Consider the following 23,693-nt stretch of genomic DNA (forward strand, 5'->3'; position numbering starts at 1 on the left):
TGAAAACACAAAGACGGCTATTTTTAACACATGATAATACTTTCCAATTAAGTGTTATGTATAATCAAAGTTATTTCATGGTTAATCAAAACTGACGAAGACAATGTAATGACCTGACTTAGTGGAAACTCATGCAGTAGACTCCAAGCACTTACAAACGCTATAAGTCTGGTTGGAATTAGCGATGAGGACTAGAAGAAGTGTACTATGAAAAACGCTGCACCACTTTAGGGCCTTGAACTTTTTCCACCTTTTCCTCCTATAATCAATAAACAACTAACCTGGGTTGGTGTAAAGCTTAAGAGCCTGCAGTAAAGCGGTCATCCCTGATCCGTTATCATCCACACCGGGAGTTGTGTCAACGGAGTCATAATGAGAACCAATCAGAACAATCTTATCCTCAGGTGATCCAGTGTACCGACCAGGCAGTTGACCAATGATGTTTATTCCAGGATACTTAAAAAATTGCAAGAAACAAAAATTACGCCACAAGTGCAAATCATCAGACACATCAGATTGGGTTTTTAATAAAGTAAGGTTGGGTGTATTCGATGTAGTTCGTACGTATCAGCTTACATAAGAACTATCATAACAAGAGCTAAGTTTTTATCCAATACAATCGAACCTCTCCAAACCGTCACCTCTCCATGGTAACGGCTACGTATCCTGGGGTGGCCGTCGTAGAGAGGGCCGGACTAGAAAACTGTACATTGAACCTTCCAAAAAGAATTTATGCGACGCAATAATGTGCTGTTCATTTAAGATCCTGAAATCGTTCATTAAGTTCCATTTCACGGAGCTTGCAACAGTACCTTATAAACTAAATAAAGGTTAGTAGACTCACTGACAGCTGACAGTAGCTCACCATAAGATTTCGTGCACAGTTTCACAATTATAGCACCCTGGATGCCAGAGGTCAGTGAGAGGTCTTCTCTCTCCCGAGCAGCTCACTACTGAGCTTCCAATTGCTCCCAAAGAGAAAAATCCTCAGGCACCCGGAGTACAGTTATAACCAATTAAACTCAACGCCCTTTATAGCAAACACTGTAGGGAACTCGAGTTAGTGTCCTCTTCAGCAAGAGTCTGTAAGAGTGGGAGTTTATTTCAGTCAAATGTCGGTTAATTTTTTTTGCCGGGGATTTAGCAACTGTCCGCGGGGTGTTCGTTATAGCGGGGTATCCACAATGGGATAGACTTGCTCACAAGTCGAGCTTTTGAGCGCGTAGCGCGACAGTGAGCGCCAAGCGCGATCGTACGAGCGCCGAGCGCGAAGCGCGAGCGAGCGAGCGAGAGAGCGAGCGAAAGCTCGACGTCGTTCGTGCCGGGTCCTACCACACCAGACCAGAAAACCTTGCGAACGACTTTGAGAAAGTCTAAGAATGGGAGAGTTGACTGTATTACCGCGACTCCATCTTTCACTCTGGGAGTGAAAAGGTTCTGAGCTTTTGTCCCTCTCAACTCAACAAAAAACCATTGAAAAGTCCATAATTTACCTGTGCGTTGTTACTTTGAAATTCTTCCGTCCAAGTGTACAGTCCTTGATCCCTAAATGTTTTTAAGATATAGTCACGTGCGCTCTGTTTCTCGGCGAAGTTTACCGCGACGTTCCTTGTTTTAGTAAAATGGTTCAGTATGGAGCGCAGAGACTGGGTCAGGGTCATAGAATCGACGCTGAAAAATACTGTAAGACATAGTTCAAGATATCAAAACACACTGAATACCATTTTATCGTCTGTAGATTGGGTGCAATTAATGATACTGGAAAGTCTTGCAATAACTAGGAAATGGAATTTTTCTTTCTTTTTTTTCTGTGGAATTATTACTGATTATTTTATCTGCAAGAGAAAGTCTCAATTGTTATGCTTATGAGCCTCAGGCAAAATGCTTAATCCACCAGTCACCAAAATATCGGCCAGCGGGTTTTTACTGGTCGAGAGCAGTTTCAACTGTCAAGTGTTATTATATTACTTTTCCAGATCTCACATCCCTTACTACTTCCTCTAACGTGTAGACAACGGGAAAATGAAGAAGCAAAATTTTGACTCTTCCTGTTTCCGGGTATCGGTGTGACAGGTGATAAGCTATACTGGGGATACAATAAGAAACTTTAGACGATGGCAAATAGAATTAACATAGCTGAAACTCCTAGGGTTTTTTAAAGGAATATGTTAAGGCCGTCTATAATAATGACAAATAATGCAAATAATTGACTGTTTGAGACCCAATATGAATACACTGATATACTGACAAATCGATGACAATATGGGTAAACTCAAGCTAATTATAGAAAGGCGTGACTTAGCTAGAAACGATAATGGTTCATAACCAAAATTTTCTGCTAAAATGTGAGTTCAGTAGAGATTGATCAATATTTTAGTCATGCCATCTCACCAGTTTATCGAAAACCTATGAAATTATAATTCTTTCTCTGGGTCGGTATTTCCAAGCTTGGAAACTCTTTCTTCTCACTAACAAGCTCACAGCGTTGCCACAGTTTTTATTTACGGGCGAGTTTTGCTGAATCGCGAAGTCACGTTTCAAAGTCTCTTGTTCAACTCCCCGGCCTAGTGTTAACCCCTGAACCTGTCAACAGTATACGAAAAGAAAAAGAATTGAAAAATGCAGAACTATGACCACTTTTTAAAGTTCCTAATTTTACGTTAATTTTGCGTGATTATCTTCGTTCCTTACCTGAGGCGAGGCAAAGGAAAAGCATTACAGTCCTCAAACAATCAGCCATGTTGTCAAGTCTTTGAAACAATATCAAGTGTTGCACACGATTTAGCTGAGTGACGCTGGTGACGCCACACTCATGGTTGTTTTATAAAAGTACACGTTCGTGCACCGTGACGAAGGCTATCAATATTACCCAAAAGTTATTGTAGTATATGTTTTGCGAAGTATGCCACTTTATTCGGAATTTTATTTCAAAATTGATTTAAGGCACTAGAAAAGTGTCGCTTGTTTTTGCTTAACTCTTTAAGCCCTAAGAGTGATCAGCATGAAATTTCTCCTTATAATATCAATGCTTTAGAAAACAGAGTGGTCATGAGAATTGAGTACATGAATCAGTGAGGATTTCAACAAATACTCCCCACTACTTCTATTGAAAAAGTTTTGGTACAGTAAATGAGAATCTCAATTTTGATATTACTGTTTAAAGGGTCAATATGTTACTAACGATAACATTTTTTTAGGGACAAGAGACAGAACTTTTCGATTCGATTTGGTTTCAAACCAGTCTTTCCGCTATTGGCTATCTGTAGTAATAATAACTGAAAATAAAGGCAAACATGGCTCTTTGCGAGAGATTCGTCAGATTAATTTCGTATTTGTATTAGCAAGCCCATTGCATGCTAAGAAAGTTAATCATTCATTGATTTCTGATTTAATAGTCTCCCGCGCGGGCGTTGTAGGGAATCCTATTTCCTCCCTCCCCGTATATCCTGCTTCTTATCTAAATGTCAACCTCGTCCCCAGCGCTTTTCCCTCAAAAAATGGGCCCCACCCATTTTTTAAGGGAAAAGCCCTGGGGACGAGGTTGATCTAAATGTATTGATTTTTAACATGCGTTCGCATGGTAAAGAATGGGATGCCTGTTCTTCCATTGGCTTCATATATAGGTGAACTGCCTGTTATACTAAAAACAGACTCCTCAATGATTGTCTCTGTGGTTTTGTCCCTATCATGCAGACGTTTTCCCTGATTATATAGCAAATTTCAGGTAGAAAATGAAACTCCAGCAAGATCTGTGTAGTAACAATGTCTCGATTGCATGAAGAAAGTTTCACACCGAGAATTGAAGGTCACTTGGTACAGATTTTCTCCGAAATCGTTGAAACTCCGAATTTGATGATCCGGGGGGTACTGCCAAGGGTGCCCATTGCACTTCTTTCTCCTTTTAATATGTAAAATGTGTTGTTTGTTACCGATAGGGTGCTTAAATCTAAGATCATGACCCGAGTTGGAGACTTTTATGGTATCGAGCCTTTAATCCTTTAACAGACCATAATTAAATATATCTGTTATTTAACAATGAGATTCATAATACCTGTTAAACCACATACCTACCAAACACGATTTTGGCTCCTATTTAGGGATGTAGTTAAAAATGAATCCAACGAGTGTCCACAAGTGACATTTCCATGGACGACCCGGTGCCCCAAAGCGCACGATACAAAGCAAAACTTCATTGGGGATCGCTTCTTGAAATGAAAGCTGAATGCCAACAGGGAATTTAAATTTAACAGGGAATTTTACAGTTCTATCAAAGAAGGAGCTTTTCTTTTAGTAATTGAAAGGTAGAGGCAAGGCTTTGTAAGGCTTTGAAGTGCTCTTAACGGTATATATTTTTGACAACTACCTCTTGCAGACTTGAGGAATACTGAATTTCTGTTATCTCTTTATTAGACAAAAACAAAAAAAAGCAGATTGTTTTTCTGAAACGCTGGGAATCAATGCGCCAGATGAGTTCACCATTTTTCCTGATACAGTTACAAGTTCGTTTTAATGCGTGTCTAACTGGTTTGAATCTTTCATAAACAACGGACAGAACTCATTTCTCCCTCTTCACGGCAAAAACCAGTGACGTTATAAGAAGAACACCAATCAGCTGCCACATTTCTTGACCATAGCCTGTCACGTGATGAATGCAACAAAAACAACAAAAATTAGGCTAACTTCCACAACTTTGTTGCTGGATTTTGTGCGTAAAGGGAGCGCTTGGAGATGGGAGAAGAGGGAGTAGAAAAAAAGAAAACCTAAACAGTTCTACTCTCCCGTTTTCCCCTACTCCCACTTCCTCGCAGGCTATCCTTTTAATATCATCCACATCCGTCTGCGAGGAAACTGGAGGCTAGCCTCACCATAGCCTCCGTCCTCGTATCTAAAGCTTAGGACAAAGCCTAAGCCTTGACCCTAATCTACTTTAGTATACACTAAAACAGCAGATAGTGTTTTTCGCGCGCTCTGATTGGCTACTCAATCAGTGAATATCCTGCACTATTCACTGATTCACCTCCAGTTCCTCCGAGCGAGCGACGCCAAACTCGCATAAGTTGCGAGCAAAATGCCTTCCCGGTTTGCTGCCGTATAAACAAGCAAAGAAATTTCACAACTAATCAAGCAAGCTGTTCCCGAAATACACGAAGAAGGTGACGAAGTTCGGTTTAGAAGTTTTAACAGGTAAAGCTTTGTCTTTTTGACTTGAATTTATCGATAAAACCGGTGAAAAAGTTTTTTGTTTATAAATGCAAATTAAGCTTAAGTCTTGCGTTACTTTATTTAGTTGACTTGTTCATAAATAAGCTTAAAACTAAATTTAGTAATCTTTTTTTCTTACAGGATAAGTTTGAATACAAAAAGAATTCACAACTCTGCTCGGTAAATAACCACGACTAGCCACCTCCACTTCTTTGAATAATTTTTATTTATTCAACTTACCCTTAGCGCCACTCGTTGCAGTTGTTGCAGTTGTCCACTCTGCTTTAAAGCCTTTCGAGACAACCAGCTCGTCCGAGTGAAACATGATGTACATGGACTGGGCCGAGGCCTTGATGAGTCCTGGGGATGTCCTCCCGCAGTACTTTCCTGTAACAAGATGAAACAAATAGTCAAATAAACACAACGATGTTTGCGGCGGAAAAGGGAGTTCCTCTCACATTTCAACAAACCGTTTGCGCTTCAAGAAAATTATTTTATGCTAATATTTAGCCTGCGTAGCAAGCGTTTCCGTGCTGTTTCGAAGCAAAAAAAGACCGAGGAACGCGATTCTCGGTTTTGGCCGCGCGAGAAATGAAACGAGAGCCAAAAAATGAAAGAGGGGGGAGGGGGAGGGGAAGGAAGGAAGGAAACCTTCCTTCCTTTCTTCCCCACCCCCTCCCCGCTTACTCGCGCCATTTTTCGCGCGGCCCTTGCTCGGAAACAGCACGGAAACGCTTGCTACGCAGGCTAGCTAATATTTTAAGTATCAGTTTCTTAGGATTTGACTATAATGGGCTGTGAGAACTTGCCAACTTACAAAAAATTGCTTAGTACAAAGCTGCCATTTAATACCGACGAAGGAAAAAAACCGGACAAAGTTTGTGATTAACTAAGAGTTATTTAGAAAGACATGTAAACGGGGTTAGTTTTTAATGCCAAGTAGAACGTCCTGATCTTGTCGTTTCCATGGAATAGAAGGTAAAGTTCATGCAAGTTGTAATGCTAAGTATTGAGGAAGACTGCATATATGTTTCCTTCGTAGATCGAGATAATTCTTTGAGTTTTTTCGAAATTACGTCCGCCCCTTGAAGAGCATTATTACCGTAAAATTCCGAAAATAAGCCCTGCAGGGGCTTATATTTTCAAAGGCCCTTTTTGAGGGGCTTATCTTTGGAGGGGCTTATATTCGGAGGGGGTTATCTACGGAGGGAAATTTGCGTTTCAAAATCGATTGGGCTAGCCTTATGGTTGGAAGTAGATTTACCGTTTTTGCTTGTTTTACAGTGTATTTGAGGGTAATTTTCCAAGTACAAGCCCCCTGGGGCTTATATTTGGAGGGGCGATTTATCAAGGGTTTTTTGCGTTACCGGATTGTGGGGCTTATATTTGGAGAGGCTTATACATGGAGAGGCTTATTTTTGGAATTTTACGGTAATTTATTACCAATCAGTGGGGCTGTTTTGTCTGTCCCGTCTCTTATTTCCACGTAGTCCGCGTTACAATTTGCACTCTGCTCCAAATCAAAAGTGGTAAACTTGAGACCGACAACATGATCGTTTTGTCCAGCGTCCACTGAGATGGTCCATGCGCAATCAACGTTGTTAGGGTACATCGTGTTGAAGTATGGAGAAGTAATTTCACCTTCGTCTGCTGTGAGTTTCTGTACAATACAGTCTGCCAAAATATAACACAGGATACTGTTAGCATTTAATAAAAATACACGGTGATCAAAGTTTACCTTTAAAAAAGTTAGGACATGCATCAGTTTTCTTCCTTTTTTGAAAGGAGAAACACAAATTTGTGAAATTCGTGAAGTGACACATACAACTAAGGATAAAGGTTTGAAAAGAAAGCCGGAGTAATGAGCTCCACGCTCGCGCGAAGCGCTCGCGAGCGGAGCCCCACAGCTAAGAATATTTATTTACCTATCTATCCGAGAAATTTGGTAGTCGCGAGACCGTACGTCCGTCTGTCCGCACCACAGGGCAAACAATGTGAAATCTCACACTTTTAAGCTAGTGTGGGAGCCTGCAAACTTTATTCGATATCCATGTTATGGTGAATTGACAGCTGTCAAACAGGGTATCCGCTGACCAGAATCAAATGACCGCATCGTGGGCTCAGATGTCAACCCATCGAGGCTATGTGTTTTTTTTAAGTTATCCGCTGGCAAGTTACTGGTTTCTCTTGATAAATTTATTAAGAGGAGCTTCGCTTTTAGCCCTGGTTAAACCTATATATTAGTCCGATTAGCTTCTTAATTTGCATAGCAAAACAAGTAGTTCTTTTTATTGTTGTTGTTGTTGTTTGGCCTATCTTACATGAAGCATCATATATAGAGCTATTTTACCTAACCCGTGAAATAGGTAGTAAAATACTTCGCATAATTCTGTACTAATTCCATTGTCTTCCATTGTCTACTTGTGGCTATTTTGCACTTGTTGTTAGTATCTGTTTCACGGGTCAAGTAAAATCACTCTATGAGAAGTAAATTCCTAAGAACTGGCCATACCTGCTTGCTTGATTTCACATTTCTGGTTTGTCATGTTAGACGCCACATTCAAAATACTCTCCGTTGTTCGCGCTAAGAAAGCAATCATGTCAGGGGTCACTTGACTGATGTCGTCACAGCTCTGATGATAGCACTGTTTCATGAAACCGCGAAAGTCAGCGGTATCTGTAATGAAAACCGCGGGTAGTGAAGGATCGGCATTCCAGAACTCATAATGATCCGAGCGGAAGAAGTCCGCCAAAGTTGTTCGAGCCACTGAAGGCCAGCTCTGTGGTCTACCTCCCAATGGAAGATTTACTGCTAAGGTCTTGAAGGCTGCTGTTAGAAAGAAAGTCAATCATGCGATTCACCAATGATCAAAGACTATGGAACAGAAACTGACGACCAAAGGGGGGCCAAATAAAAACGTTTAATGTAAAATAATCCGATGAAGAATGGTTTATAAAATGGCGAGAAGGGAAAAAGAAGGGGCGGAAATCTGGAAAAATAAACAAAAGCAGAACGTCAGGGGCACCCAACGTCAATTTTCAGAAAATATCTGTTCGGAAGACAATTTGAAATCTAGAATTTTCGGAACATTTGTTGTAAAATTTCTTGCTTGCCTGCCTCTACTATAGGATTTTCGAACATCTAAAAAATGGCATAATTGCCCTTTTTTAACGGATTTTTACCCTAAAAACCTCACCTAGAATTTTCGGGAGCCTTTTTTCTGGCTGAAATTTTCTAAAAGGTAAGTTTTGATCCCTATATTTTTCGCATCACTAGACTTTCAGCTAGGAAATCCGAACAGATGAAAAATTTTTAGGGGGTAAAAATATACCTATATCTACAGTTTAAATAGTAAAATACGTTTAACAATGCTATGTTTAAGTGGTTTTGAACTATATTCTCGTTGGTTGCCTCTGGAACGTCTTTTGTTAAGCCGGTGTAATTTTTATTTTGCAAAATTCTTAAGCATTTGACAAATAAATTTCTCATATGGAAGGGTTTATAGCAGATCTAATACCTTAAATGAATATTAGTGTCATTAGTATAACCATTCAAGATTATCATTTTTTACTAGTTATAGACATTTGTACTCATATAGATTTGTTGTTGTTGAGACGAAAAAAGGGAACGAGATGTCCTTTTGTCTCGATTCTGTGGTTTTGTCTACGTACTGATGTAAAAAGCATTCACTGGGATTTCTCAATGTTAGTTAAACAGTTTGAAATTCATAATCCCTTTTCTGCCTATGAAGTTTTCCCTTTTTCCACCGACTTACCGATCAACAGGGTAGCCTGGACCACAGACGGAGCTAAACTTCTGTTTAAGTCAGTCTGCGAAACAGCCCCGAAATCTCGCCCCATATAATGGGATACAAGACAGTCTTGCATTCTGGGTTCCACGACTAGGATTCTGGATTCCCCGGTGCTGGATTCAAGTCTGTGTCAGTGGAATTTGAATTCTGGATTCTAATCTTAAGAAGGATTCTGGATTCCTTGAGCTGTATTCCGGATTCCAAAGCCCAGGATTCCGGATTCCACAAGCAAAAATTTCTTGGATTCCAGAATCCACATGGGGGGAGAAATCCTTGTTATGGGCCGAGAAGCGCATTTGGCTAATAGATAATTCGTTGAGTCATCGTTGGGGGCACAGAACAAGGATATCGGTCGTGTTTCACAGACGTTATATAAATAGGCTGATTTAGCAACAGAACTCGACGACGGAAAAGCGCGCGAAAACGACTAAACTCGACTTCCGGTGCCCAATTTGTCGCCCTGCTGTTGGTCAAGCCAGTTGTTTGATTTGCGCGCGCCGTCATCAACTGACGTTCCCATTCTGTTGCTAAATCAGCCTATTAGGGAGTTTAAGCAGCGACGTTTTTGAGTGAATGTGCGTCATGACGCACATTCACCGGAAGTGGACTTTTTGCACTTTTTAGCCGTGACTTTGAACAAATTTTTGGGCAAACCGTCTCTTCAAGAGTAAAGGCACGTAGCAATACAGATTTGGTAGCCTCAAGGCATATAAAAAGAGAGAAAGGCTTACTTCCGGTTGAGGTGCGTTGCCCAAAAACTTCGCTGCTTGAACTCCCTACTAGCCGGGATTAGATTACGTCTACAACGCATGCGCAGGCTACGAGACAAGGGGTGATGGGAAAAGGACCCCTTTATGGGCGTGGTCTTACCATTTCCTTCGAAAGCACTTGTCAGGGAACTTATAAGCTCAACATCATTGGGACGACCAATCACAGCCAAGAAGTCTCCTCTGAAAGAATTGTTTGAGATTGTCTCGTATAACTGTGGAAAAGCAGACTGTATACTACTAGGAAGATCTTGTGAATGTGGCGTGGTATTATGGTTCAGAATGGTTTCTAAGATAAATGCTCCTTGAAAATTCGCTCCGGTGCTGTTCAAATAACGGCTTAAGTTTTGGACAAAGTAACCACTGCCGCAAAGTCCTCCTGTGCATGGGCAGTTTACTGCCGAACACGACGGTTGATATTCTTCAAGATCAAAGGCAGCGAACCAAATGGAATAGTCACTTGTACAATTCAACTTGTCTGCAATGTAAAAGGTTACAAAATTATGATTCATTCAATTTTTTCCGTTTCTGTTTGGTTATAATGCAGATTCGCCGGCTAATTCTTCATATCCAGCGGGCGCTGCTCAACTTTTGCGTTTGCCTCACGTCAATCCGCTAATATCAATGATGAAATAATTGCAAATAATCCAAGATCAACGTCACGGGAAAACAGCGGCGAGGCAGTTGAGCCGTTTCAGTTAGTGCAGAACTGAGGAATTTAGTGCCATGCGTAGGCAAAAGAGCTAAATTACTGACTATAAAGGAAAGCAAAACACATGTCAACTGTTTTAGAATTTACCTCTATCTGTAAAACATCAGTTTCTATTTTGAACTGACGAGAAACAAAAGTTTTGTAGTAATATGTCTACGTGAAGGCAAGTATCTTAATAACATGGAATTGAATATTTTAAGTCATCATGAGTAATACAAGAATTACCCAGATCTCGAAAGGTGTTCTGAACCGAGGAGTACGCAAGCCAAAGTGAATAAGCCCCTCTCGATCTGCATAATTTTTCATATCACTTTCAGTCTCATTTAATAATTTAGAGTTACATAAATCAGGGAAAAGCAAGGATACACTAAGGTAAATACAATGGAGTTCACTCTCCGTAATGAAACTGGTTCTTTGAACATTCGTCCGAACTTCGCCTAAGTTAAGGCCTGTTACACTAGGCAACTCTTCTTACGGTTCTTCTTGAAGTTTGTGTCTGCACCACTGGTGTTGCAGTCTTCAATCGAGACTAAAACTCGGCTTCTCCGGATTAAGAGTCTGAAGCGCTGATCACTTGTGGTTACCCTACCTCTAATCGCGCAATGTAGGTAATCCAAGACAGTCTTGAATTCTGGATTTAAGATGGAATTCACCAGGAAATTGAGTAAGTTTAGTTTTTAGTGCACAAAAACCTTGTAACAGAATAATTTAAATCATATTGCATTCTTTTTAAATACATTTTTCAAAGGCTAAAGATGTAATTAGTCATCTGTAATAACACCAAAGAAAATTTCTAATGGGAGCCCGAGAAAAAAAATGTCAAATTTCACAAAATTACATCTTACACATGAAATTTTCAGAATTTTACCCGTGTTTTCACAGTTCTCGTGAAAATTGACATTTATTTTCTGGGACTCCCTTGAGAAATTTTCTTTAGTGTTATTACAGTTGACTAAGGTTTTTGTCCAAAGTTAAAATTACTCGATTTCCTGGTGGATTCTGGACTCCAGACACAGAGGATTCCGGATTCCAAGTACCGTATTCTGGTTTTCTTGTCAGTGGAACTTGGATCCCGAATTCCAATCGTTAGCGAGATTCCGGATTCCATAAGCTGAATTCGGGATTCCACAAGCAAACCCTTCCCAGATTCCTTCATCGGAATAACCTTACATAGGCGACTCGAGGGTTATAATGATTCTTCGTTCCAGGTTAAAGGCAAAAAGCGTTGCTTTAGTAATTCAGTTTCACTCACGGTGGCGAACTGTTTTGCACTGAAGCAACTAACCTGGACTGGTGTAAAGCTTAAGAGCCTGCAGTAAAGCGGTCATCCCTGATCCGTTATCATCCACACCAGGAGTTGTGTCCTCGGAGTCATAATGAGAACCAATCACAACAATCTTATCATCACGTGATCCAGTGTACCGACCAGGCAGTTGACCAATTATGTTTATTCCAGGATACTGATGCAAAATGCAAAAATGTAATCATGTCAGACTAGGGGAACTGGGTAAACAAACAGCCCTAGTTAGTCAAATGAACCGAAAAAACAAGCAAAAAATATGAAGTTGACGAGAACATTCCAAATGATCCAAATAAAAGTCTTGCTACCCTGCCAACTCGTACGTCGTTTCAACTAATTTTACGATCATCAGGATTTTCGCAGGAAGTTTTCCAACGAAGTGGGGGTATCTATTAATTTTAAAAAACGGCCTTTCTTGCTGTTCCTGGCCCTGTAAAGGCCATAAATTTTAGCAAGTTTTGGTTTCTCACCAACCAAGAAAAAGACTAGGGAAAATTCGATTGTCCTACGCTTCCCGAGGAAAAATCTCCAAAAATTAGCTTCAGTCCACTTCAATTGATCAAAACTAAGCCTGAGCAAAAGACCGAAGATTTTCTTTTCTTTGAAAACGTCAATTTAGTTTTGAGCTATGGCGTCAAGAGGACGAGAAGTGTAACAAAAAAAAATTAACTTAGCAATTCCGTCGATGTGCTCTTCTACGGAGTGTACTACTTACTCGGTCAGTGTAAAACGCAGACTGCGGACTGCAGACTGCAGACTGCGGACCAGGGGTAAAATGCAGACTGAGTGTAAAATGCAGACTGCAGACCGAGAGTAAAACGCAGGCTTGGTGCAAAATACAGAATAAAGACTGAAGACTTTTTTACACATTTGTGCTCCTTCTTCTTCAAATAGGCTACCCCGTATCGGTTACATACTTCGCCTCCTCAGGGGCGTAGCCAGGATTTTTCAAAGGGGGGGTCACAGAGGCTGCTCTCCCTCGTGTATCAGCGGGCTCAGTCGTATTATCGCGGCATGAAGGCCCATATTAACTAAAGACAAGAGCCGTTGACGAAAATAGTTTACAAAAAAACAAATTTTAAAAAAGTGGGCTTTTCAACAATGGCTTTTACGGCCAAGATATTGTCATGGCGTTCTCGCCACCTGAATATTGTAGGTTGTTTGCTCAAAAGAAGGCCTACCAAGAGGGGGTCACGGGCACCCCAGGACCCCCCCCCCCCCCCTAGCTACGCCCCTGCTCCTAGTCGAAGAGCATTGCACATTCGCCAGAAGTTTCAATGGACATCCGAACAGCTTAAGTCTGTGTACCTTGATTCGCAATACTTTCATAGAAGGTCATCCAAATTTCCTGCAGAACATCTTTCTTTGTTGTTGGAATGATTTACTCCCTTTTTTATCGCCATAATTCTTCCTGTACAGTATTTTGGGTCAGCAGCTTTCATTTAAGCGTAAACATCGTGGTGTTGTTTCGGTGTTGTACCTATTCACGGTCCCTGGTCAAGTATATCGAAAACTTCGCGTCTAAAGTTGAAGCGTGAGGTCTCTCGGACATAAAAAAAGGTTCAAGATTGCGATTATGTTTTTGGGTCGTCGACGACGTTCTAGAGAAGAAAGTCCTGGATGGATTTGTGAAAGCAGATGTCGTCAAGTAAGTGTTCGTTTACATGTATTTGGGGGATTTGGCCCTTAAACCCTTCCACGACTGCAATTTATGCTCGGTCTGCATTTTACCCCAGCCTGCGTTTTACTCTCAGTCTGCAGTCTGCATTTTACCCCTAGTCCGCAGTCTGCAGTCTGCAGTCCGCAGTCTGCGTTTTACACTGAATTACTACTTATTTGAGTACCAATGGCCGTTGCTCTTGGATAAGTAGCCACGCCGCACTTTCAAAATCCTCACGACGGGTACCCGTGTTCTTCCCGCCACTTCTTGGTAAATGAGCGAGAGCGTTCCCTGGGTACCTCCGCGAATTTGGTTTGTATGGGTTGATTTTTTTCCCCTATCTCTCCCTCCCTGTAAGGTTGTTGTGATTCTAGGTGCCCAGTGCTTTTTTACCTCTGCTTTGTTACTTGGAAATTCTTCAGTCCACGTGTTCAGTCCATGATCTTTGAATGTTTTCACGATAAGGTCATGTGCTTTCTTTTTCTCTGCAGGGTTTACCGCGACGTTCCTTGTTTTGGTGAAATGGTTCAGTATGGAGCTCAGGGACTGAGGCAAAGTCATAGACTCAACACAGAACAACACTGGAAGGGAAAGTTAAAAATTTATTTGGTTAAAGCCGAGAAATACCACAACACTGAAAATAAATAAGTTAAGCCTTATTTATTTACACTAATCGGAAGCACTGAATGGAACAAATAGAAGAGATATTTTAGTCTCAATCACGAACGCCGAAGGCGCGAGCTGCTAGGGGGTCCGGGGGAATGCTCTCCCGGAAGATTTTGAAATATAGGGTCTCTGAAATAGCATTTTCAGCCTTCCAGGAGGGAAGCGGACACCCAACTAAGCGGACACTAAGCCGGGTCCCGAATTTAACGTTTTATATTAACCTTTATAACTAACCCCTATTCAGCGGACAGCTCTACTAAGCGACGCGGACACTAAAACAAATCGTATTTGGCTAATTCCTATTGATAAAAACCTCTATTAAGAGAACACCGGACTGAATTAACAATAGTAGTACTGGATTACGTCCTTCAAATACGTACTGTTGTAGTCGATTAATAAAGATAAATCAAATACATTTAGCTGTCAAAAGTTCACCAAAAAGTCTTGCACAAAGTAAAGCACAGCTTCTTTATCTTCCTCGACGACATGGAACTTTATCACAGTACAGAGTAACTGCTGAATGTAAAAACATTGCGCAATTTTTACATACCTCCGAAAGTGTCCGCTTAATAGAGGTTTCACTGTATCTGTTAGTTTTCTTTTCTGTTTCTTTTGATCTCTTTTATCTTATTTTGTTTTATTTTGCATTTTTATTTGGAGTAAGTCTTGCGTGACTAAGGAACAAAGGCGTGTACTAAGCTAATTTAAATTTGGCCAGCCTATTATAAGGGACGGACCATTAGAAAACTTATGGTGGGGGAGGGGGGAGGGGGGCAGTTGTTACTGGTCCGTCCGTCCGCAAGGGAAACAGTTAAAGGAAAAAAAATTCATGAACGCCAATTAACCCTATGGCCTAAAAAAATTCATTCAAGGAATTTGATAACGAAAAAAAAATTCCTACGGCTCGAAAATTCCCCTCTCCCCCCACCCCCACCCCCCCCCCCATAACTTTTTTACTGGTCCGTCCGTCGCCACGTATAATAGGGGGGAGCGTTGCGTGACGAGCCTAAAAACGGCTGCGAAGGAGACTAATTATTACCAAACATTTTGTTCACAATACTGCAGGGACAAGAGAGCGTATAGGCGGGCTGGAAATGGATTTATCTGGCTTAAAATAACCAATTTCCAAGGAGATGGTCGTCTGTGGTGGCCCACTAGGTCTCTCTGAATTGTTTTAAACTAAGGTTTAATATAACAATAACAACTTTATTGACTTTATCTTCGACATGAAGATTTCAGTACCAAAACAATGATAAATGAAAAAAGTAAAATAAAAGTTAAGTATGAAAGAAAGGAACCATTGAATGTTATCAAAAAGAAAAAATTACTAGGCTAAGTACCGGCTTCTACGCTACTCGTATGGTAAGAAAGTTTAATTAGAGTTCGAATACATAACAATTTAGAATATTTTCAATGTAAGAGGCGTGCACTGAGATTTAAGATGTTTTGATCGCACATGGACATGATATATAAAAATAGTTTTTTTGCAAGAAATATTCGTAAAGTTACTGTTTATCGAGTATAGGCTCTCCAAGAAGATACCCCTTATATGAGAAAGTGATGAGTGGGTACATTTCAACAAATAGTGGAATTCATCACCAATTTCGGATCTATTACAAAGGGGGCAAAGCCTCTCAACTCTGGATATCTTCTTGTAGCGCTCAGATTCAATAGGTAGCAAGTGGCAAGAAATACGCATTTTGGTTACTGCCACTCTTGTCTTAACGTTCTTTATTAAATCAAGATAAGATTCAAATCTGACTTCGTTTTTCACTTCACTATATACAGACTTAATTTATTGCCAACTGAGGAGTCGAATTTATCCTCGTTCAAACTTTTCGACCAATATTCTTGGTATTCTTTAAACAAATTTCTTTTAAACATTCTAATCAGTTGAGGAAATGCATGTCCTGTAGTCTAGATGTGGCAGATTTGGGGTATAATCATTTAATTTGGTAAAGTGTAATAGGTGTCTAACAGTAGTGAACCACGAATGCTTACCACATTATTTAAATGGATGTTTATGTAAATGCCCACTGCACCATTATATTTATTCAGTTCGTTTTGTATTACTCATAGAGGAAATATATTATCTGAGTTGGGTTTCTGGTGAAGCGATATATCACATGGACACTCCTTTCTGTGGCAGACATTATTAAATAGCGGTCAATCACAATTCCTTCGGGCATTGTTCTACACTGCATAAAGTCTAACCTTGTGCGGAAACCTCTTTCTTATGCTAATGTGTTGAGACATGTTTTTGCTTCATTTTTGTAGTTATTCATACTCATAGTTTGTATTCAATGAAGAAAAGTCGAAGCTAGAAGTGTGGCCTGGTTCTTACCTGCTGCAAGGCAGAAGAGCAGAAGCACAGTTTTGAAAAAAAGCGCCATTTTCCAGATTACGCTAGAAAGGAGTGGAGCTTTGATGTCTTCGAACGAATTGAACCAGAGCAAGTCGTGACATCACGCATGATTTATTTGAAAGTATTGTTCAAGTAAACAAAGGCGGCTCAAACTCACGTTACGAGCTGAAAGGATGTAAAGATAGGTGAAGCTTGATGGACGCGGCGGTGCCGCGTTACACGCGACCATTGAAAATAATGGACTTTGTATGAGAAATAGAATACTGAGATCCGCGATCGCTAAATAGCGTTAAATCTATTTTTTTCTTCTAATGAAATGAATAAAGAAGACTTACCTGCGAAGTATTCCACTGTGTTGTGTCTGCGAAAACATCCGTTCCTCCTCGCTCTTCGCCGCTGGGGATGTTTCGCGCGAAGAGCGAGGAGCGAGTGAACGGATGTTTTCGCAGACCATCCATTGTGTTTTGGTGTCTGCTTGTCGTTTTACTTGTTTTGGGGGCTTTATTGCATAACCACTGTTAGCCTTTTCATAAGACGAAGGAAAAATTAGATTTAACGTTATTTAGCGTTCGCAGATCTCAACCTCGTTCCCAGGGTTCTCTCCTATCCGCTCCGTAGGGCGGGTAGGAGAAAACCCTGGGAACGAGGTTGCGCAGATCTCAGTATTTTATTTTTCATACAAAGTCTCTTATTTTCAACGGTCGCCAGTAACGCGGCACCGACGCGTCCAGCGCACTAATCTTTACACAGCTTGGGCCGCCTGTGAAGTAACCCAACACTTTGATGATCCAATACAGTCAATCTCGATACGAAGTGCCCAGGGACTGGTAGCCTGCGTAGCAAGCGTTTCCGTTTGGTTTCGGAGCAAAAAGAGACCGTGGAAAGGGATTTTCGGTTTTGATTGCGCGAGAAATGAAACGAGGACCAAAAAGTGAAAGAGGGGTAAGGGAGAGGGGAAGGAGGGTTTCCTTCCTTTCTTCCCCACCCCTCCTCGCTCTTTTACTTGCCCCAATTCTCGCGCGGTCTTTGACTCTTGTTGCTCATTCTTTGCTCCTGAACCGCACAGAAACGCTTGCTACGCAGGCTAAGGGACTGGGGAAATTTGTTCGTTAAATCGAGGGTTCGTTATATCGAACACCTCCATTTAACGACTTTTCGGGAAAACTACCAAAATGTTCGTTATATCGAGGTATAGTTAGTCATTAACTTACAAAACCCAGCGTTTCCGGATCTGGAAAAGTACTATAATAACATTTCAGTACCAAGCTATACATAGCTACGGCACTAGAAACTCAAAACAAGGCAAACAAAACTGCTTAAAACTACTGTACACTAAAATTTTATCCTTGTTGGTCTGTTTAGCTCTGTTTGGCATTCATCCTTTATCACATACGGACATTTCTTCGTTATATCGAGGTAAATTTTACGTTTGCGCTTGTGGATTGCGTTCTTTATAACGGGGATTTCGTTAAATCGAGGTTCTGTTCCATACATTTTACTATAATTTTGGCCGGGCTGAACAAAATGATTCGTTATATCGAGGACTTCGTTATATAGAGGTTCGTTAAATCGAGGTTCCACTGTCCATAAAAACATGATTACTGTGTCTACTTATTTTCTGCAAATAACATACCCGCTTCGCTCCCATTTTCAGAACTTAATATCTTCATTTTTCGGTACTGACTGTTTTAGACTTCACCAAACAATTTCCCCTTTTTTATGCTAAACTGATTAAAAAGGTTTAGAAAACAGAAAATAATTAATTCTATATTACTCAGCTAATCGCAATAGAGCTCTTTCGCATAACTGACTGACTGATTGACCGACAATGACTCGCTCGAGGATAGAGTCTTAAAATTGGAAAAACTTGAATGGACATCTAGAGGAAAAGAATTCGAAGGATTTAACTATGGCTCTGCATTCAAAAAGAGGCTCAAGACACCGTTTTGGCATGACCAATCTCGTACTGCGTATACGTACCAGACTCGCACCCAGTCGCTATTTATATGTTTTTGGGGTGAGAGAAGATTGGGAGTTAGGTTGAGGCGCGCGAGGTCTCATGAAGGTACGTCACTATTTTTTCTTCTTACGTTTTCTTCCATTGAGTTCTCTCCACCAGGTTTTACTGCAACAGGTATTTTTTCATAAATTAAAAACCAAGTAGGATATTTAAATCTACTGCATATTTGTACTCACAGATCTTTTCTGAGTTAAAGATACAACTGAAATTTACGGCGTTCGATCCGTAGCAGGAGACGTGAACACCGATTTGTTTCTATATCTCTAACGGAAGACTAGAACACTGTTACCTGCTCTAGCTATCTTGCAATCGATTGCAAGCACTCCTCTCAAACAATCACAAACTCAATGTTAATGTCACATTTTGTTTAAATACCCAGTTGTCAGTTATAGTGGTCAGAGTTGGTCTTTTAACCCGGGTCCGGCTGGCGGTGAAAAGCCTTAGAGCCTGCAGTAAAGCGGTCATTCCTGATCCGCCATCGTCCACTCCAGGAGATGTATTAGAGGAGTCATAATGACAACCAATCAGAACAATCTTATCATCACGTGATCCTGTGCACCGACCGGGCAATTGACCAATGATGTTTATTCCTGGATACTAATGTGAAACACAAAATGTAATCAAGTAACTAGTAAGGGGAATTAGGTAAACAAAGTTCGTACTAACAACAACGACAACAACAATAACAATTATATGAAAGAGGATCATCGCAGTTTTAAACGCAACTTTTGCAGTTGCGATAAGAAAGCGTAAAAAATTTCAGGCTTGTACGGGATTCGAACCCTTTACTCTGCGATACCGGTGCAGCGCTAGATATGATTTTCATCATATATTTATAACTTCATTATCATCCGAAGATGAACGAAGAAGAGGTAACTTATAATTAATATAAGTTGGAGTACAGAGATGTCAGAAGAAACGTAAGTTAAAATTTATTGACGGAAAGAGTTTTCTCTATTTTTTTCATGCAAAGTACGGGCCTACTTAAGTTCTCGTTATACCCCTTTAGAAACATTTTTCTGTCCATTTTCAGACCTAGCCAATAAATTTTTTTGTCGTGTTCTCAAGCAAATGTTTAAACAAGGGTTAAAATCTGGAAGATGAGATCTTATGAAATTAAACTCAGCTCCTATATTCAGTACTGACCGAATACCCTGTCTAACTACTAACTGGCTTAACCGTAGGCTTTCAGATTAGTCCTTCGTCTGATTTAATACGACTGACTGCTAGAATGGTCGGTAAAAGTAGACAAGTGAAAGAAAGACAACTTAATTTCCAGTGACCAATGAAAGAGTACTAGTCAACCACTATATACATTCGCGATCATTTTTTATAAGGTGGCAAGGCATACTCGTAATTAAGACTTGGGAAAAATCTTGCGCAAATGCCAGCTCATATTCAAACACTGTGCTGTTACGAATTCTTCAGTTTTATAGCTGTAGCCTCACGCACGGTTCCAGGGAATCAATTTCTTTCAAACAGGCGAGCACGTGCGCGACCTCTAACGAAAGCGCGCGCGAGGTTAAACCAAAACGTTTATTACGCGGTGACTGTCATCAATAGGTTATTCTAAGCCGACTTCCGAACAAGTTAGACGTTTGCTTTGGATCTCAGAGTAATTACATGGTATATAAAGGATGATTGAGAAGTAAGAAGTATACCTATTGTGGAGACTTATTTTTGAAGTGAGTAAAGGTTTCCTGTCGATCGTCTGTCACTGTTGCGAATCCTCCACTTCTTGACCTTGGTCATAGCCTTTTATACTTAGAGGGAATCAATAAATCCACATTGCTCCCAATTAAAAAGAAAAGTATACGGTTTTCCGTTTTTGGTTGATGGGAACTGAGACACGAAGTGTCAATCAAAGAGGAGCTAATTGGTTGAGAACTTTCAAAGTAAGGGACAAAAAGCGGTTATTTAGAAGTCGATAGAACATCAACGGCGAAATTGGATTGTGCGGACGTTTGTGAGCATTAAGGCAAATTTCGTCCGGAACGCAACTAGTCTTGTGATTTAGCGGTCAAATAAATCTAAAACTGAATAGACTGAACATTTAACGCATGCGCACTATGACGCTTTCTGGTGGCTGGTCTCTTTGGAGTTAGGGGGTTCCAGGAAGCGATTAACATAAACATTATTTTCCTTGCCATGCAAGGAAATTAGAAAGAAACCACGATTTTGTTTGTCATCCATTGAAGGAACGATTATTACGTACTGTTGGATTTCATTCACAAAATATTTTCCTTGTTTCTTTCAGATGACTGAACACTGCAAAACACGGTCTGGTGCCGGTGCGATTATGCTGCTAATTCTCATCTCTGTTGGTTTATGCGATGGACGCCCTTTTTCTCATTTTGAAGACTCCAGTACCGGTAGGTTAAAAGTAATCTTATATCTGTACAAAATTCAGAGAATAATGGCTATCTCTTGAACTCACAGTTAACGAGAAGCGCTGTGTTTTACTCTAGAAAATTTTTACATTATTGACTATTTTCCAATTGCCCATAATACACTCTGTCTGCCCCCCAAATTTTGCATAACTTATTGTCTTAAAATGCTCTTGGGAAAATGCAGTACTCCCAGGAGCATTTAAAAACAATGGTTTATGCAAAATTTGGGGGGCAAACAGAGTGTATTATGGGGAATTGGAACATAGAGAATTGCGCAAATTAGCAAGCTTTAATTGGTGGAAACAAAAGTACAAAAGTGGAATGTCCCCCACCCCCGGAGCACTCCCTGATTTGGCCTTTACAGGTATGTGCCGCTGAACAGGGTATGGTTTTCAAGGTTTTGAGTCAAACAGGGTATACAATTTCAGTATTAAGCGCCTTGAACAGGGTGTCGTTCTGAACTGGAAGCCTTTCATACAGTGTTAATACTTGCGATGAGCGGTCTACATTTGCAGTACCAATAAGTTTTTCCTAAATAAGCTTAAATATCTATTTCCATAGAGTGTCTTTCTGAGCTGGGAGCCTTTCATACAGTGCTAATCCTTGCAACGAGCGGTCTACATTTGCAATACCAATAATTTTTTCGTAAATATGACAAATAAGAAGAAAAACACAGAAACGCATAAACACGCGCTCACCGTACTGAGGCAAGTGCTTTTTATCATAGGTGCGGCTTCCTCGGTGATTTCAAGTGCTACCACGGTTGCTGCGTCAACCGCTACCAAAAGCAGTATTAATCAATATTGGACCGTTATCGTCGTGTTCGGTACTTTTGGCTTTATGCTGTTTGCTGGTATCTTAATTTGGCTAGTTGGAAAGATCTACGCTACCTTTTATGGTTATCCACGACCGGAACCAGTCATTATAGCCACGCGCACTGAACCGGCGGAGCATGAAAGTAGCTGTGACTGTCGAAAGTGCACCGAACAAAGAGAAAGGGAAGAAGACAGGAGGCTGATACGAAGTTATGAAGCCCGATGTGAAGAGTTGTGCCGTTTATACAGGGAAATCGGAGATGAAGAGGGGTACAGGAGAACGCGGCAGAGTTTTTTGCAGCATAGGGTGTCTTTTAACTTGCCCGAAATTCCAACCAACCGTCCATCATGTGCACACGCTTTTGACGATGTCCGCATTGATGTGACTGAAGCCGAGTCAAACATTCAGCAATCCAAGTTTGGTTTCCGTCGCTCATTCTGCTCTTGGCTCCCTTCCCGAGAAGAGCGGATGGGAAGAGACGAGCAACTTTTCCGGAAAGCCGGGAAAAAAGGAGCTTGTGAACCACTTTACGAAGACCAAACCGATTCGCAGAACATTTCTTTGCCAAGAAAGGAATCACCACCTGTTAGCACGAAAATGATTTCATCGTCGTTTTGGATGAATATATATTACCTCATACAGTTGCCCTTTTTTGGTGTTACTAACCTGGTAAACGAGCTTTGGAGTGAGCCAGACGTGGTACGAAGGTATTACATGAACCTGCTGCCCTTCAGCGGAGACATTGGCTGGCAGGAAACGCAAATGGCATCATGGGAGATTTCGCTTCAATTATTCTCAGCGTTGCCTTTCTGTGACGTCAGCGATGAGGTGCTACGAGAGTGCGCAGGCTCTTCAGCGCCAAAGATGAGTAGTGAAGAGAGACGTCGTCGCAGAAATGCGGCTAGGTCAGTGGATGATGTCGAGGCGAATGCTTCGTCTCCCGAGGAACAGTTTTCGGCCTTAGAACAAGCAACAGATTTCGTTCAGTATGCGGATGAAACTGAAAATAGAATTACGGCACCCGACGAGATAACCCGCCTAGACTAAACTTAAAATGAATAGTAGCCTGAAAATCATTTTAGACTGGAAACAGGAAAAAGACACTTAGTAGAAACAAGAATAATATCTTGACAATGACTCAAGTTGAATACAGGGAGTAACACGAGAGGCTCTTAAAAGAAGATAAGATTCAGCTGCGAAGTGTATTTTGACATTATTACGATCTAAAGTAAATATCGAAAATCCTAAGTCCGGCTGAGGATTTTCGATATTTACTTTAGACCGGGTAAGATATTTCTTGAGGAACTGACATGCCACTGTATCAGCTCCGGATTCTGAGGAACTAAAGGCAACCTAATTCTTCCGGTTCGTATGACTATGAGCTTAGCGTTAGGTGAGGGGCGGGGCTGTTCTTACAACGATGTACTCAAAATAGAAAGCAGTTGCAGTTCCGGCTGATGAATGGAAGAAATGGGGGTGGGGTGGGGAGCACTGAGGTTAGCTCAGTCTCATCTACAATTCTTAAGGTATATCTAGGAAAGCTAATTCAACTTTTAAAAGTTCATGTGTCTTATGTCGACAAAGTGAGGTTCAGTGAGGATTTGTATTTTCTTTGCTATAGAGTCAGACTTCGATCTTTCCTAAATCCAGTTAATAATTAAAGAGGAAAGATCGCAAATCAATGTTTAGGAAAGATCGAAATGCGATCTGTGAATGGGTACATGGCAGAGTAATTTGTGTTATGTGTCTAAACAGAATTCTAAACTAAAAGCCCGTGATCCATAGGGGAAAGCTTGAAATAAACCATTTAGAGGAAAACTTGGACGAGAACCAATAATTTATCAACAGAGGGAATATTCTAATGTGATTTTGTAATTATGCAGGCCATCAGAATCTACTTCCGGGTACTAGGAGATACAGGGAACGGGAAGCTGGTGCTGGTGGGTACAGTTAAAATTCAAATTCCTTTTAACCACAATTAGG

The 23,693-nt window shown here is 40.8% G+C and overlaps 2 protein-coding genes across 2 annotated transcripts in view; both read right to left on the bottom strand.

The window, feature by feature from the left end:
* Window positions 1-2,787, bottom strand: part of LOC140928575 (uncharacterized) — a 9,934-nt gene extending 7,147 nt beyond the window's left edge. The window contains exons 1-3 of the mRNA XM_073378345.1: window positions 2,692-2,787; window positions 1,494-1,681; window positions 282-456 (exon numbers count right to left, since the gene is read on the bottom strand). Coding sequence (XP_073234446.1) covers window positions 282-456; window positions 1,494-1,681; window positions 2,692-2,740 — 412 coding nt within the window. The 5' untranslated portion in view covers window positions 2,741-2,787. The remainder of the gene's footprint in view (window positions 1-281; window positions 457-1,493; window positions 1,682-2,691) is intronic.
* Window positions 2,788-3,964: 1,177 nt separating this feature from the next.
* Window positions 3,965-16,601, bottom strand: LOC140928574 (uncharacterized). Its single transcript, XM_073378344.1, has 8 exons — window positions 16,464-16,601; window positions 13,847-14,034; window positions 11,779-11,953; window positions 9,885-10,259; window positions 7,715-8,032; window positions 6,646-6,876; window positions 5,443-5,589; window positions 3,965-4,635 (listed from the first exon to the last, which is right to left on the bottom strand). The coding sequence occupies exons 1-8, from the start codon at window positions 16,510-16,512 to the stop codon at window positions 4,556-4,558; spliced, it is 1,563 nt and encodes a 520-aa protein (XP_073234445.1). The 5' UTR covers window positions 16,513-16,601; the 3' UTR covers window positions 3,965-4,555.
* Between the last annotated feature and the right edge of the window lie 7,092 nt (window positions 16,602-23,693).

The sequence above is a fragment of the Porites lutea genome, chromosome 2 (genome assembly GCF_958299795.1).
Source record: "Porites lutea chromosome 2, jaPorLute2.1, whole genome shotgun sequence".
Taxonomy (NCBI): domain Eukaryota; kingdom Metazoa; phylum Cnidaria; class Anthozoa; order Scleractinia; family Poritidae; genus Porites; species Porites lutea.

Excerpts from the sequence above, each read along its gene's own strand:
- LOC140928574 (XM_073378344.1), bottom strand. The coding sequence starts at position 16,512 with ATGGCGCTTTTTTTCAAAACTGTGCTTCTGCTCTTCTGCCTTGCAGCA. Across the intron at positions 5,590-6,645 it reads CAAAACAGCCCCACTGATTG|GAAAGTACTGCGGGAGGACA; the intron begins GTAATAAATTAC and ends ATCTTGTTACAG. Across the intron at positions 4,636-5,442 it reads TGCAACGAGTGGCGCTAAGG|GCTATGGTCAAGAAATGTGG; the intron begins GTAAGTTGAATA and ends ATCACGTGACAG.